The following is a 13,100-nucleotide window of genomic DNA, read 5'->3' on the forward strand; positions in this document are numbered from 1 at the left end:
AACAGCTATTTCTTAAGAGCTGTTCTTTTTTATAAACAACCAATCAGAGCCTTTTCTTCACATGTTAAACCATCAAGGCTCTTTTTTATACATACAGTCAAGCAGAGGTATTCTACGTTTTAAAAAAAACAATAAGAGCTCTTCCCTATTTAAAAGAAAGAGTTCTGATTGGTCAAATATTAAATTGTTGGTTGATTATAATCAGAGACAAGCTCTGATTGGTTGCTTATAATCACAGAAGAGCTCTGATTAGTTCTAAAAAAAATTAAATAAACAACTAATCAGAGCTTATTTATTTTATAAACAACCAATTAGAGATTTTCCTTTTGAGATTGACAACCAATCAGTGCTTGTTCTCTTCAATTTCCAACAGATTAGATCCCTTCTTTTTAACATACAACCATTCAGAGCTCAATGAATGTGGCATCAGGGTGTGGTGATTTGGCAGTCTGACTGAGACTGAAATAATTTGACATTTTTGGCTGTAACTATGTATCTTTAAGCAAAAGTATGTCCTCTATACTATATGGCTGGGCTAAGGGATTTGCGGAAAAAGAAAGAGGATGTGTGGATGCAGTAATGTATGCCTAGACACTCACAAGGCTTTAAATTAAATATTCATGTATGATTTAGAATAGATAGCAGATTACAACATTTGAGGTACATATAAAGATGATGGTCTATATAGGCCTATATTAAAGTCATAACTGCAGTTATCTGAATATCTTTTTGGGGGCAAAACATTTTTGCTAAAGGCCTAAAAGGTTTTCTAATGAGAGATGGAGAGATGAGCAAGATAATTGAGAGGGTTACTTCCGTTCTGTCAGGGAGTTCACATAAATTGTAATAAAATAGTTTAAGTGCCTAAGCAAAAAAATCAGCATGGCTGATGATGGGCCTACTTCTGTTTTATTCAATTCCGGTTCTATGACTTCACTTTTTTGCCCGAAAGTCTCTTAAGGTTGCATGTATTTTCTTAAATTGTGGACATGTTTCTATCCGTTAGTTTGCCTGAAGCACTTTCTCTCCACTTTCAGCAGTGATCCTCTGGCAGGGACTCAGGTTTTGGGAGCGGCACATTCCACATCCTGAAAAGTAGCTCTACCATAAATGGTAAGCTATAACAAACATTGAAACTCATGTGAGAGGAGCATAGTGTTAGGAGGTATCACTCTGCTCTACTTTTAAAGTAGCCTATTCGAAAGTAGCCTATGTGCCTACAGAAATAGGCCTATGCTTTAAGTTTGAAAACAATGTTCATGCCTGTTAGTGATTTCCATAGAGTTGGAGTTCTAATGTTGCTCTGGGTAAATGCTGTGCATCATATTTTCACCTAGGCCTATCTATAACATATTGATGTCAGGATTAAAATAATTGGAAAATAGAACTTGAATTTGACATTTTCTTAGTTTCCTAAAACTAAATCCGATATTATCATATAGCTTTCTCATATTGTCAACAATTTCCATGAAAGATCAATATCATCATTAGTATCTTTTTTGTAATAGGCTATCACTTCACTATTCTGCTTTTTGCTCTATGAAAAAGCAGGCACAGAAATAGGTTGGCTTTCCTTTTTGATAAATCTTATAGTTAGGGCTGGTGCTGGCGTAGACCAGCTCTTAGTTATGCTGTTATAGGCTTAGACTACCGGGGGAACTGGCACCCTGAGCTCCTCTCTCTCTCTATCTCTCTCTCTCTCTCTCTCTGTGCATATACAGTACATCATATTACTGCATGTATCTATCTATAAATCTCAGTCACTAACCATCTACTTTCCTGGGAGCTCTTGAGCTCTCCTAGGCTCCTCAAGATCGTCGGTTGACGGCCTGCCAGAACAACCCCCCCCCCCACACACACACACACACCCCCTCCCCACCCCACCGGATTGCTGATGGACGGTCTACCTCCCCCCACCCCCTTGCTCTCTATCCCTCTTCCTGCATCTTAACCCATCTCTCCCCCTATCCCTTTCCAAGGCCTGTGAAGACTGTTTCGTCATGAGCCGGGGATCCGGCCGAAGATTTCTGCCTTTTAATAAGGCAGTTTTTTCTTACCACTGTAACTTTTGCTGCTTTGCTAAAGTGCTCATGATTGATAGGCCGGATCTTTGTAACATAACAATGAGTAAGGTCTTTTACCTGCTTTTTGTAACATAACAATGAGTAAGGTCTTTTACCTGCTCTTTTGTAATGTTAACAGACAAAGAGTAAGGTATTTTACCTGCTTCTTGTAAAGTGTCTCGAGATAACACTTGTTATGAGTTGACGCTATACAAATAAAAATTGATTGATTGATTGATTGATATGATTAGCCTACTTGGCGCACAGGTATAACCACCAAGCTTTTCGCCAGCCCCACAACATATTACTGAGTGAGCCACTTTTCAATACACGATCTTTGTACTCTCACTTACCAGCGTGGAAACTCCGAATGTGGTCTAACTGTAACCTGAGGGTCCAGCCCTCTTTTAATGCTTCCTAGCTGGTATCCAGGCTTGTCGTCTGCCTATTGATCACTGTACGTGTCAGTTGCTGTAGGAAGTGAGCTGCTAGAGACATAGCCTATCTTCAAACACTTCACTTTAACATTAACGTTATGCCTATTAGGGTAGTGATAGAGGGTCCTGGACCCTGGGGATTCCGGCTGGTTGGGGGAAAGGACTTCGAACAGCCGCTGACTATTTCCCGGGTAAGTTTTACGGTGCTGCTAACGTAACATTGTATCATTATTGTGTAACCTTAAGCTACCTGAGCATGTACCGACGAAACACCCCTCGTAGTTTCCTCTGAACTTCTGAGGACGAGGTATCTGATGTAGGCCACGATAACGTCATCTAGTTTGAGCAACAAGTTGACGTTCCTTTACTAAGGGTAAACTCATAAGCCTATTACCATACTTACCAAATGTAGCTGATGTTAGTTACTGTCGTTGGTATGCTCTTACTGTCGGGTTCTTTTTTACTTCCAGTTTCTGGAAGTAGTCCGTCTCAGACCCCAGCCCCTTAACATAGGCATACCAGTATCTTCGTTTCTAAACAGGGGTTTCATGGATTATTTATTTGTTCCACATTGAAATTAATTGCCTAGACAGACGGAAAGTCTAAAGTTAAATATTTCAACTTGTTGGATACTTTTCACGTGAACGGTATTAATACACAAAATGCTATTAGGCATTAAACGTATAATGTTCTACTCCTGAAATAGGCTAATTAAATTGGACTCTTCCCTGTGTAGGTCACTCTGCCTGAGTGGACCTTGGTCCTCTATTAGACATGTAGACAGTAGTCTGTCTACTCCACCCATAGAAACGTGATAGAGTCTCTGTAGGCTTTCATCTTTGTGTCTGCCCTGACCCCTCTAGTGGATCTGCCTGGATGTCTTTAGTGTAAATAATGAAAGGTGTGTAAAGTGCTTAGGACACAGTCAAACAACACTCTGGACTTAATGCTCTAAGAAGAAAATCTGCTTTCAGACTGTAAGGATATATACAGGTAAATTAAAGGTATAGTTTCCACATGTTTATGGTTATAGTTATTTGTTGCATTATGATTTATAAAAGTAAAGCTGATATGAATGTTATGAAGTTTTAAAGCAGGTCTCTTTGTCTTTTAAGGTGTTATATAACTTAATGCCTGCTAGTTGGTATTATATGTGTTATACCTGTTTATGTTTTTTCACACTATTGACTATCCTCAAGTATTTATTTTCTTGCCTTTTGATTTAGAAAGCGTTGAACCTATACCCTATGTCCACATACATTCATTCATTCATTATTTTATTTAACCACACATTAAAAAAACAATCACCAGTCTTGGGGTGATGATTGATTATACAGTGAATTCCTCAAGGAAAGTCAATTATTAAGGATCTTATGAACGCTCTCTCTTTAGCCACTGCCAGCCCAAATAACTTTAGCTCAAATGCATTTTTATTTATTTTGATTCAGGTCACCCCTGGGAGTAAAGCTGCCCAAGCCAATCTGTGTATGGGAGACATGATCTTGGCAATTGATGGAGAACCAACAGAGAACATGACTCACTTGGAAGCCCAAAACAAGATCAAGGGGTGCATAGAGGAGATGGTGCTCTCCATTGACAGGTAGGATGTTCCAGGCCTGAAAATACTGAGCAACATGAGACATCTCAGTCCAAGTGTTCAGGGAGTGGTGTTGTGTTTATGCTTTTTCAAGGGCTAGCCATGTTATCCTGACGACTTTAATTGTGAGATGTGTGTGTATGGTAGCCTGTTTCTGAGTCTAGGTTATGTAACTTTATGGTAGCAGAAGATTTCATGTGGCAGTGATGTTTATAATGGAATTTACTGAAGAGGCAGGTCAGAACAAATAAAGGCAGGGTGGGGTAAACTATAAAGTAAGCCAAGACCAAGATTGTACTTGACTCTGCTCTGTTGTAATAAAACAATACTCACCCAGAAAGAAACAACAGTTCTAATATATGTGTGTGTTAAGTTTCTTGTTATTCCTTACTATGCAGGTCAGAGACTAAATTGTGGTCACCACTTTCATCTGAGGAAGGGAGGTCACATCCGTATAAGATGAATCTTGCATCCCAGCCACAGGTATGTGCCTGCTGTCCTGATATCAAACCCCAAACTTTTACAATTACTGTCCTAACTCTCTAATCTATATTTAATTATTACAAAGTAAGCATACAGTTTCTGGAAGCCTGATCATTCCTTTTCCTCTGCACAAAGACTTTTTCTTTCTTTTTTTTCTTCCTACATACTGCCAAAGATGAAGTCATTGTTTACTTCCTAACAGGAGGTTTCCTAGGAGATGGTAGTTTATCAGCCAAGCTCTGATGCAAGCCTCACTTCCTGCCCTCTGAGTTGAGACCAAAGTATGAATTCATGTAGGAAACAGTGTGGTGTGTCTGTTTAAAGAGGTCACAGATGTTGCATTTTTCTCACACACAGTTCTGTGTTTCTTGTTTTTCATCAGCCACTTTGATGTCTTTTCACTCTTTATTATTTTAAAACATTGCTTTGTGCTTTTCAAGCAGTAATGACATTGTTCATGTTATTGTTTGTATCTTGGTGTATGTTAACTTGCTTGAAGAGACTATGGAGCATTCTGCACTTTAAATATCAGATGCTTGAAGCATGAGCTATATTTGTAGGCATTTTTGTGTTCCCTCTTGGAAGCACGAGCTACATTTGGTGGTTTTTGTGTGCCCACTTTGACAGCATGCCAGTGTCATGATGTGTTTGAAGACTGTTGGCTATAATTAGAATCCATGACGCCACACATTACCTTTCTAAATTATCAGTTACTTGAAGTCAAATTGGAAGCAGCAGTTGAATATCAAATAAGCCCGTCATGGCTTTTATGTTCAGATATGTTTTCAAATTTTAGTGTTTAAAGTTTGCAGTTGCAACATTATTGAAAACATTTGAAACACTATAAAGGTTTTTCTCTTTTCAGTCATTTTCATGAGCCAGTTGAAAACAGCTGCTTCAAACTTTGATCCCTGTGCTTCAAAGTTGTGAACACTCTTGAATACACTTTGCACTACTGCATGTTTCAGACAATACTACATTTCTTTTCTTTTGTATCGTTTATTTTTATTCTTTGCTTGGTTTTTCACAATAAGCTTTTCTTTTCATTTTTGCAGGAGGTGAAACCCATAGGATCGACCCACAACAGGAGTGCTCTGCCATTTGCTGCTTTCAGCTCCAATGTTGTGACTAACCAGTACAACAACCCCTCTGGTCTCTACTCTTCAGAGAACATCCAAAACTTCAACTCAGCTTTGGATGAAGCTAAAACCTCGGTCACAGCCCACGAGCCCAACCCCAAGTAGGTTAAGCCTTAAATGACAATCCTTCATCCCCTTTCAAATTGAGACTAAATCTCAAGTTTAAGACTTCTTTTGCTTTATAATATTTGCCATTGACTTTAAATAAGCATTTAAATATGAGATGTATGATATGTTTCCTCACATATCAGGTCTTGCGCTGTTTGTTTATTTTCTGCCAATCTTGGAACCCTTCAGCAGTCATCCTCTATCATCATCTGATAGACGATACTGTATATGCCTCTGGCAATCAAGGTGAATTTCTTCGTAATTCGGAAGCCAAAGGTTAGCATTAAACGACTTCTAAGCAAGACTTCCTTTCATGTCAGTTCTTTGTCAATAACATCCCGGAGTAGCCCCCGATAGTCTGAGTGTAAGATATACTGTAACATCACTCTGGCTCACCTCAGCGGTATGAGCCTAAAAATCAACCTATTTCAATGTCATTTTGGCAAAATAACAAAGTCATGATGCAGATTTGTAAAAAGTCAAGCTTAGTCAGGTCTGTCATCAAGAGGAGAAGAAAACAACTTTTCAAATGTTTGTTGGTTGAATTGAGGTCGGTTCCCTCATTTCTGGTGCGTTTTAGGATGTCAGGGAATCTAAACGCTGATTGGCTTTCGCCTCACTGAATCAAACAAATGTGTGGCTCAAGTTTTAATGATTGATAGATATCTTTTCTGCTAACAAAACAAAACCTCTCTGCTACTTTACAGCCCCACTAACTAGTGGGACAACAGGTGGATGAATGTCTATTCAGAATCTCACTGTCTCCTATTGCCTGTCCACACACAGAACAATACATTGTACATGCACTGCATGTGTACTAGTCACTAAATGTAAACACTCTGCAGCACATCCATTCTTTTAATGGTCTACATTTGTGGCCACTGCATTAACAAGCAACCAAACAAGGTGCGGCTGATTACAGGAAAACTTTCATTCAAAAGTCACCTCTGTTTCCACCCATCCTCCCTCTTAGTGTTCAGGTGCAGCATGAACTAATCTGATAGCAGATTCACTTTGAGCAAGAAGACATGAGCGCAGCCTTCATGCAAGTCTTCATCTGTCCCACACTCTTTGGGTTTAACGAATTGATCAGACCCTGCAGCTGATTGGACAGACCCTGAGCTGAGTGATCAGACCCTGAGCTGATTGATCAGACCCTGCAGCTGATTGGACAGACCCTGAGCTGAGTGATCAGACCCTGCAGCTGATTGATCAGACCCTGAGCTGAGTGATCAGACCCTGAGCTGATTGATCAGACCCTGCAGCTGATTGATCAGACCCTGAGCTGAGTGATCAGACCCTGAGCTGATTGATCAGACCCTGAGCTGATTGATCAGACCCTGAGCTGATTGATCAGACCCTGAGCTGAGTGATCAGACCCTGAGCTGATTGATCAGACCCTGAGCTGATTGATCAGACCCTGCAGCTGATTGATCAGACCCTGCAGCTGATTGATCAGACCCTGAGCTGATTGATCAGACCCTGAGCTGATTGATCAGACCCTGCAGCTGATTGGACAGACCCTAAGCTGAGTGATCAGACCCTGCAGCTGATTGATCAGACCCTGAGCTGATTGATCAGACCCTGAGCTGATTGATCAGACCCTGAGCTGATTGATCAGACCCTGCAGCTGATTGATCAGACCCTGAGCTGATTGATCAGACCCTGCAGCTGATTGATCAGACCCTGAGCTGATTGATCAGACCCTGAGCTGATTGATCAGACCCTGAGCTGATTGATCAGACCCTGAGCTGATTGATCAGACCCTGAGCTGATTGATCAGACACTGAGCTGATTTGACGACCCTGCAGCTGATTGATCAGACCCTGAGCTGATTGATCAGACCCTGAGCTGATTGATCAGACCCTGAGCTGATTTGACGACCCTGCAGCTGATTGATCAGACCCTGAGCTGATTGATCAGACCCTGAGCTGATTGATCAGACCCTGAGCTGATTGATCAGACCCTGAGCTGATTTGACGACCCTGCAGCTGATTGATCAGACCCTGCAGCTGATTGATCAGACCCTGCAGCTGATTGATCAGACCCTGCAGCTGATTGATCAGACCCTGCAGCTGATTGATCAGACCCTGCAGCTGATTGGACTCTCCTAAAACTTCACAACTGCACAAGAGTGTCATCACAATGTCACAATTAAAACAAATTTTCCTTTTTCTAGCCTCCTTGCATTCATCCTTGTTTCTCTCCATGCATTCCTGTTGGGAGGGACAAGGACACAGAGGGAAGCATGGATGGAATTTAAGAGATTTTGGATGCACCTCAGCTGTTTGCTGTTTGTCTCCTCAGTATGTTTTGATGTTTTTTGCAGCATGTTACTCCTGCTGACAGATTGAAATGTACACACTTGGTTTTCAGGGCTCCATCAGATGCATCACAAACAGCCAAGCATTCACTTGTCGCAGAAGAATCGGAGGTTTACAAGATGCTGCAGGAGAACCAAGAGTCTGACGAGCCTCCTCGACAGTCGGCTTCTTTTAAAGTTCTTCAGGAGATTCTCGAGACAGGTACTCATTTGCAGCTTTCTATTCAATGTTTTTTCTCTTGTAAGCCCTGGGGGCAAAAATATATTTTTCAATTTTAATTTGATATCATAGTTGTCTACTTTTTCAGATTTCCTGACAGTCATTTATTAAACTAAAGAATTGCTTTAAGTGTGTGTAGAATCAGTGAAAGATCAAAAGATGTATTATGATAAGCCACCATTCCACCTAAAGCACCTGGAAATGTCAATCCCTAGAGCTACTTATTGATTTACTTAGATGTTCTTCTAGGCAAGTTCCTGTACATGGGAAACAGTCATCCTCTGAGCAGGGATCTTTTTAAGGCTCTTAATATGGACTATGTTCCCCTTGGTGTCAATGCACTTAAGTAGGAACTCATGGGCATTAATTGATTCGGGTTGGTAGAGACATGTCCAAACTAACAACTGGTAAGTAAATAACTTTGTGAAAGATCTGGAATTTATCAAAGACTAATAATCTTATATTGATTTGTAATGCATACAAATAAAAGCTAGACCCTGTTGCAATTGATTTTTTGAATACACAGGATTAGTTTGGAGTCCCTCCAAAGGTCCCATTGAGGAACAATTGTGCAGTGGAATCTTTGTTCATTTCTGTGCATGTGTCTGACGGTTGTAGGTGACTCTGACAAACCATCAGGGTTTAGGAGTGTGAAAGCCCCTTCTACAAAGATTGGATCATCTGTGGGAAACATAGACAAGCTACCTACCTGTGACAAATGTGGATCTGGAATTGTGTAAGTATTTCATGATTCCTCACTATTACCTTCCACACTGTTACAAAATATGTTGATATAACACAAAGGCTCACAGATGTTTTGGGGGGATTTGTCTCCACCTTGAGGCTTTATTTACTGCTGCCTTGTCTTGTCCTTTTGTAGCCTGAAAATCTACTTTATCTCATGGATTTCCTATAAAACCGTATTCTGCACATTTTTGTACTTTATTAAGTTCATTTGAGTTTTCAGATTCAGAAAACCTTGATATCTGGTAAGTTACGAGGTGAGATGTTTTTCAGCTAGCTGCATACTTCTCATATCAAGTCTAGAGAGGACCCCTATACTCACACAATTATGTTCCAAGAAGCGCTCAATAATTATTTTCATATTATGACTGACTAACTAAAACCCTCCCCACTAGTAGACATACCCCACAACGAGAGCTTTAGAATGCTGTTTGAAACATTTAGTACACTTTGTAGCCTACAACATGGCCACACTTGCGTAGTGCATCATTTTTAATCAATCAATCTTTATTTGTAAAGTGCCAAATCATAACAAATGTTATCTGGAGACACTTAACAAAAGGCAGATAAAAGAGCTTACTCATTGTTATGTTACAAAGAGCCAACATTAATCCATCATGGACACAGCACTTAGCAACATTTAGCAGAGATATGGTGGCAAGAAAAAAGGTTCAGCCATCAGTTTGAGCAGGGTAGGATGGTTCCAAAAGTGAAATGGCTGTGCAGTTATCTTAATTGACGATCAAAACCTCTCACCGCTTCCTCTTTTAATGGCATGGAGAAAACTTTATTACATTTGGTTGTTATTGTTTGTTGTTTTGTTGCTTGTTGACCATTTGTAGCTGCTTTGAAACGGGCTGTTAATAGTTAATAAGTGAATACTGATGCCTCTGTATGACCTACTAAAACTAATACGATCATCAAGAAGGTATCAGACCAGGCAATGAACAGAAGGTCTGATACCTGCTGAAATAGTTTTGTTTTTTACATTTTCCATGGCAAGTTTTGACAGCGAGGTGCATGTTAGATAGAATAGACAAAATAAAGCAGGATGTATAGGACAGGATCAGAAAAGATAGAAGATGTACTGCTTATGGCAGTTTTTTAAATCTCACTAGTGTATGTGCGTGCGATTATTAATGAACCTATAATGTCGTCATGGGATACAATCCCTGCTGTCAGGTTCAGAAAATGAAATGAGCATCACATTTTCCTTCCATGTTAAAAAAATAATTGTTTCAATGTGTTTAGATGTCCAAACACTTTTGTCATTGTTGTATTGCTCTAACCTTTTACAAAGTGTTTACAATAGATCCTGATTATTATGATAATATATATGATATATGATCCATGTCATGAAGCAGAACTATCATCAATCTGTTTGATGTTTCTATCTGTGCTTCAGGGGGATGGTGGTGAAGCTGAGGGACAAGTTCCGTCACCCAGAGTGCTACACCTGTACGGACTGCGACATCAATTTGAAACAGAAGGGACATTTCTTTGTGGAGGAGCAGATTTACTGTGAGAAGCATGCGCGGGAGAGAATGACTCCGCCTGAGGGCTACGACGTGGTCACGGTCTTCCCCAAGTAGAGTGATCGCTGAGCTCAGCCTCGGACTGCACGCCAATAAAGGACCAAGACATAATCCAAGACATTGCAACCTTTAGCTTTTGCTACTCCTTGAATAGAAAGTGGTCTTCTTTCGCATTCTGCTTCAGCGCAGTCACTTCTAGATAGGACTGTCATGAATATCATCTTTTCAAATGAAAAAGAATACTATAAGATGACATCCCTTCCCCCCAAACAGCAAATGTGGTTATGATATTTTTACATGTTCACTTTGTTCTTTGTAATGACGGAAAACAAACACAGATTACTTCTTAATACAGAAAAAAAAGATCTCCACGTTTTTAATAAATAAACACTGAATGCAGTTAAAATATTTTAAAACTTGTTACCTATGAATATTTAAGCTTGAACAATTAGCTGCCTGAATCATTGATATGGCTTCATGGTGTTTTAATGAAACTGATTTATCTACATGGTCATCAAATCACATTCCCAAACAGATTTCCTCCATTGCCAGTTTTGTCTCACTTTGTTAAGTAGACTACTTAATCTTTTACGTTTTGAATAAATTCAGTTTTTCGTCTTTATAACTAGGTTAAGTGCTGAAAAAGATGAAAAACAAACGGAAAGTAGAATAAAATGTTGCACAAACCTGCCAGTTCTCAACCCAGTAAGTGCTGTGACCCGTGATGTGTGGTCGGTTAAAGCAGAGTTAACCTGTTCCAACTTTTTGTTTGGATCATTTTAACCACAGAATGACTTGAAATAAAAGGTTACAGGCATAACACAGGACTGGTCTCTTCCTAAAATCTTACAGTTCATTTCATGAGCTGATATTTCAAAGTCTGAAGATGAGACATAAGCAGACTCTACAGGTGAGGTCAGGTCCGACTCCGCAGATGAAACACATTGGCTGCTGATGTCCGCCGGCGTCAGTCCACGGTGGTCAGCCATGCGCAAAGTCTCGGTTAGAGCCCAGATGTAGTTGTGGGCGAAGCGCAGAGTTTCGATCTTGGTCAACTTTACGTCTTCGGGCAGTGACGGTAGGATGCTTCTCAGCACATCCAAGGCGGAGTTCAGGTTCTGCATCCGGTGACGCTCCCTGTCATTTGCCTTTATTCTTCTCCTGCCCCGCTGTCCAGACCTCTCACATGTACTTATGTGTTTGACATGTTTCATTGCCGAGCCTTGCCTCCTGATAACAGTCAGTGGACTGAAGTCCTCTCCAGCTTTATGATCACAAACCCATCTGATCGTCATTGCATCTATGGATGTGCAGAGGTCATGTGGGGCGCATTTAGGAGACATCCTCTGCTAAAAAATAGAATACAAACCAAAATATATAAAACGCATATTCATTATACAACACAAAACAAGGCAAACTTCAGGAAGTAAACTGCAGAAAGTAGCGTTTGTTTTCAGTGCATTTTCTATGACTCTTTAAATCCTTGAAATGATTCCACTAGACAGAACATGCAGTTGAACATCTTCGATAAACCTGAGCCGGATCGGTACATTAGTACTTACTGAACAGGAGATACTTGGAAGAAGAGACAGTCAGTTGGTCTTGTTAATCCTCACTGACAGCGGGGCACGGATGCGCATCTTTGCTATTTTATAGTGCCCTTATCTTATCTTTTTACATGGTGGACGCCTGAATCAACAGCGCCTGTCAAGTGACCAATCAGCTTCCAGATAGCACGACCACCACTTTCGTCCCACTCACTCATTCGACGATTCCCCCTCCCCCTTCTTAACTTACATTCAAATTGTGTGTTCAAAAGTGTTTGGTGATATATCTTGCCTATGCCAGGTCAACCACAAATATATATTATTGCCTGTAAAAATCATACTTATTTTTTCCTGTCTCGGTGTCTCCCATGTTGATAAGCATTGGAAGCATCATTTAACCATTATTTCAAATGGTTTCCCTGGTGGGAAAAAAAATGAAAGAGTTTATTTCATTATCATTATTTTTTATCTTAGGGTTTAGAGAGGACACGACATTTTCTTTTGAACGGTGTTGTTATCCTTTACATTTCAAAGACATGGAATTTGAGTATGCAGGCATGAAATAAAATAAATCTATCATAAAATAAAATTCTAGATTATGTAGTTGTAAGAGTTCTTCCATACGCAAATACATTCACCATCCATTGCCTAACAATGGTGTAGCAGATAAGTGTAAAGGTGAGCTTGGTACACGAGAGCAGATGGCTTCATTGAAGGATGGTGTGGATAGTCAGCACTTTGTTAGTTAATGAATGTAAAATAAGGCTACCTTTGTTAATAAATGGATGCTCACAATGCCTTTAAAAATGTTGGTTGCCATAATTCTCATGCGCAGGCTTGTAGGAAACATTTAAAATATGAGTGTTATTTCTTAAAGTTGACCTACTTAGCACGGGATTTCAAG

The 13,100-nt window shown here is 40.0% G+C and overlaps 2 protein-coding genes across 2 annotated transcripts; one reads left to right on the plus strand and one right to left on the minus strand.

Annotated features, from left to right (window-relative positions):
• The first annotated feature begins 2,411 nt into the window (after nt 1-2,411).
• On the plus strand, nt 2,412-11,469 carry pdlim1 (PDZ and LIM domain 1 (elfin)). Its single transcript, XM_061040926.1, has 7 exons — nt 2,412-2,691; nt 3,949-4,100; nt 4,496-4,580; nt 5,636-5,820; nt 8,204-8,352; nt 8,989-9,106; nt 10,520-11,469. The coding sequence occupies exons 1-7, from the start codon at nt 2,599-2,601 to the stop codon at nt 10,704-10,706; spliced, it is 969 nt and encodes a 322-aa protein (XP_060896909.1). The 5' UTR covers nt 2,412-2,598; the 3' UTR covers nt 10,707-11,469.
• On the minus strand, nt 11,120-12,292 carry neurog3 (neurogenin 3). Its single transcript, XM_061040927.1, has 2 exons — nt 12,212-12,292; nt 11,120-11,998 (listed from the first exon to the last, which is right to left on the minus strand). The coding sequence occupies exon 2, from the start codon at nt 11,990-11,992 to the stop codon at nt 11,429-11,431; it is 564 nt and encodes a 187-aa protein (XP_060896910.1). The 5' UTR covers nt 11,993-11,998; nt 12,212-12,292; the 3' UTR covers nt 11,120-11,428.
• Nucleotides 12,293-13,100: the final 808 nt, after the last annotated feature.

This window comes from Labrus mixtus, chromosome 6 (assembly GCF_963584025.1).
Source record: "Labrus mixtus chromosome 6, fLabMix1.1, whole genome shotgun sequence".
Lineage (NCBI taxonomy): Eukaryota > Metazoa > Chordata > Actinopteri > Labriformes > Labridae > Labrus > Labrus mixtus.

Bases quoted from the DNA above. Each gene is read 5' to 3' on its own strand.
- pdlim1 (XM_061040926.1), top strand. From the start codon at position 2,599: ATGCCTATTAGGGTAGTGATAGAGGGTCCTGGACCCTGGGGATTCCGG. The intron at 4,581-5,635 runs GTATGTGCCTGC...TCATTTTTGCAG, and splicing joins ATCTTGCATCCCAGCCACAG to GAGGTGAAACCCATAGGATC. The intron at 8,353-8,988 runs GTACTCATTTGC...TGACGGTTGTAG, and splicing joins TCAGGAGATTCTCGAGACAG to GTGACTCTGACAAACCATCA.
- neurog3 (XM_061040927.1), bottom strand. From the start codon at position 11,992: ATGTCTCCTAAATGCGCCCCACATGACCTCTGCACATCCATAGATGCA.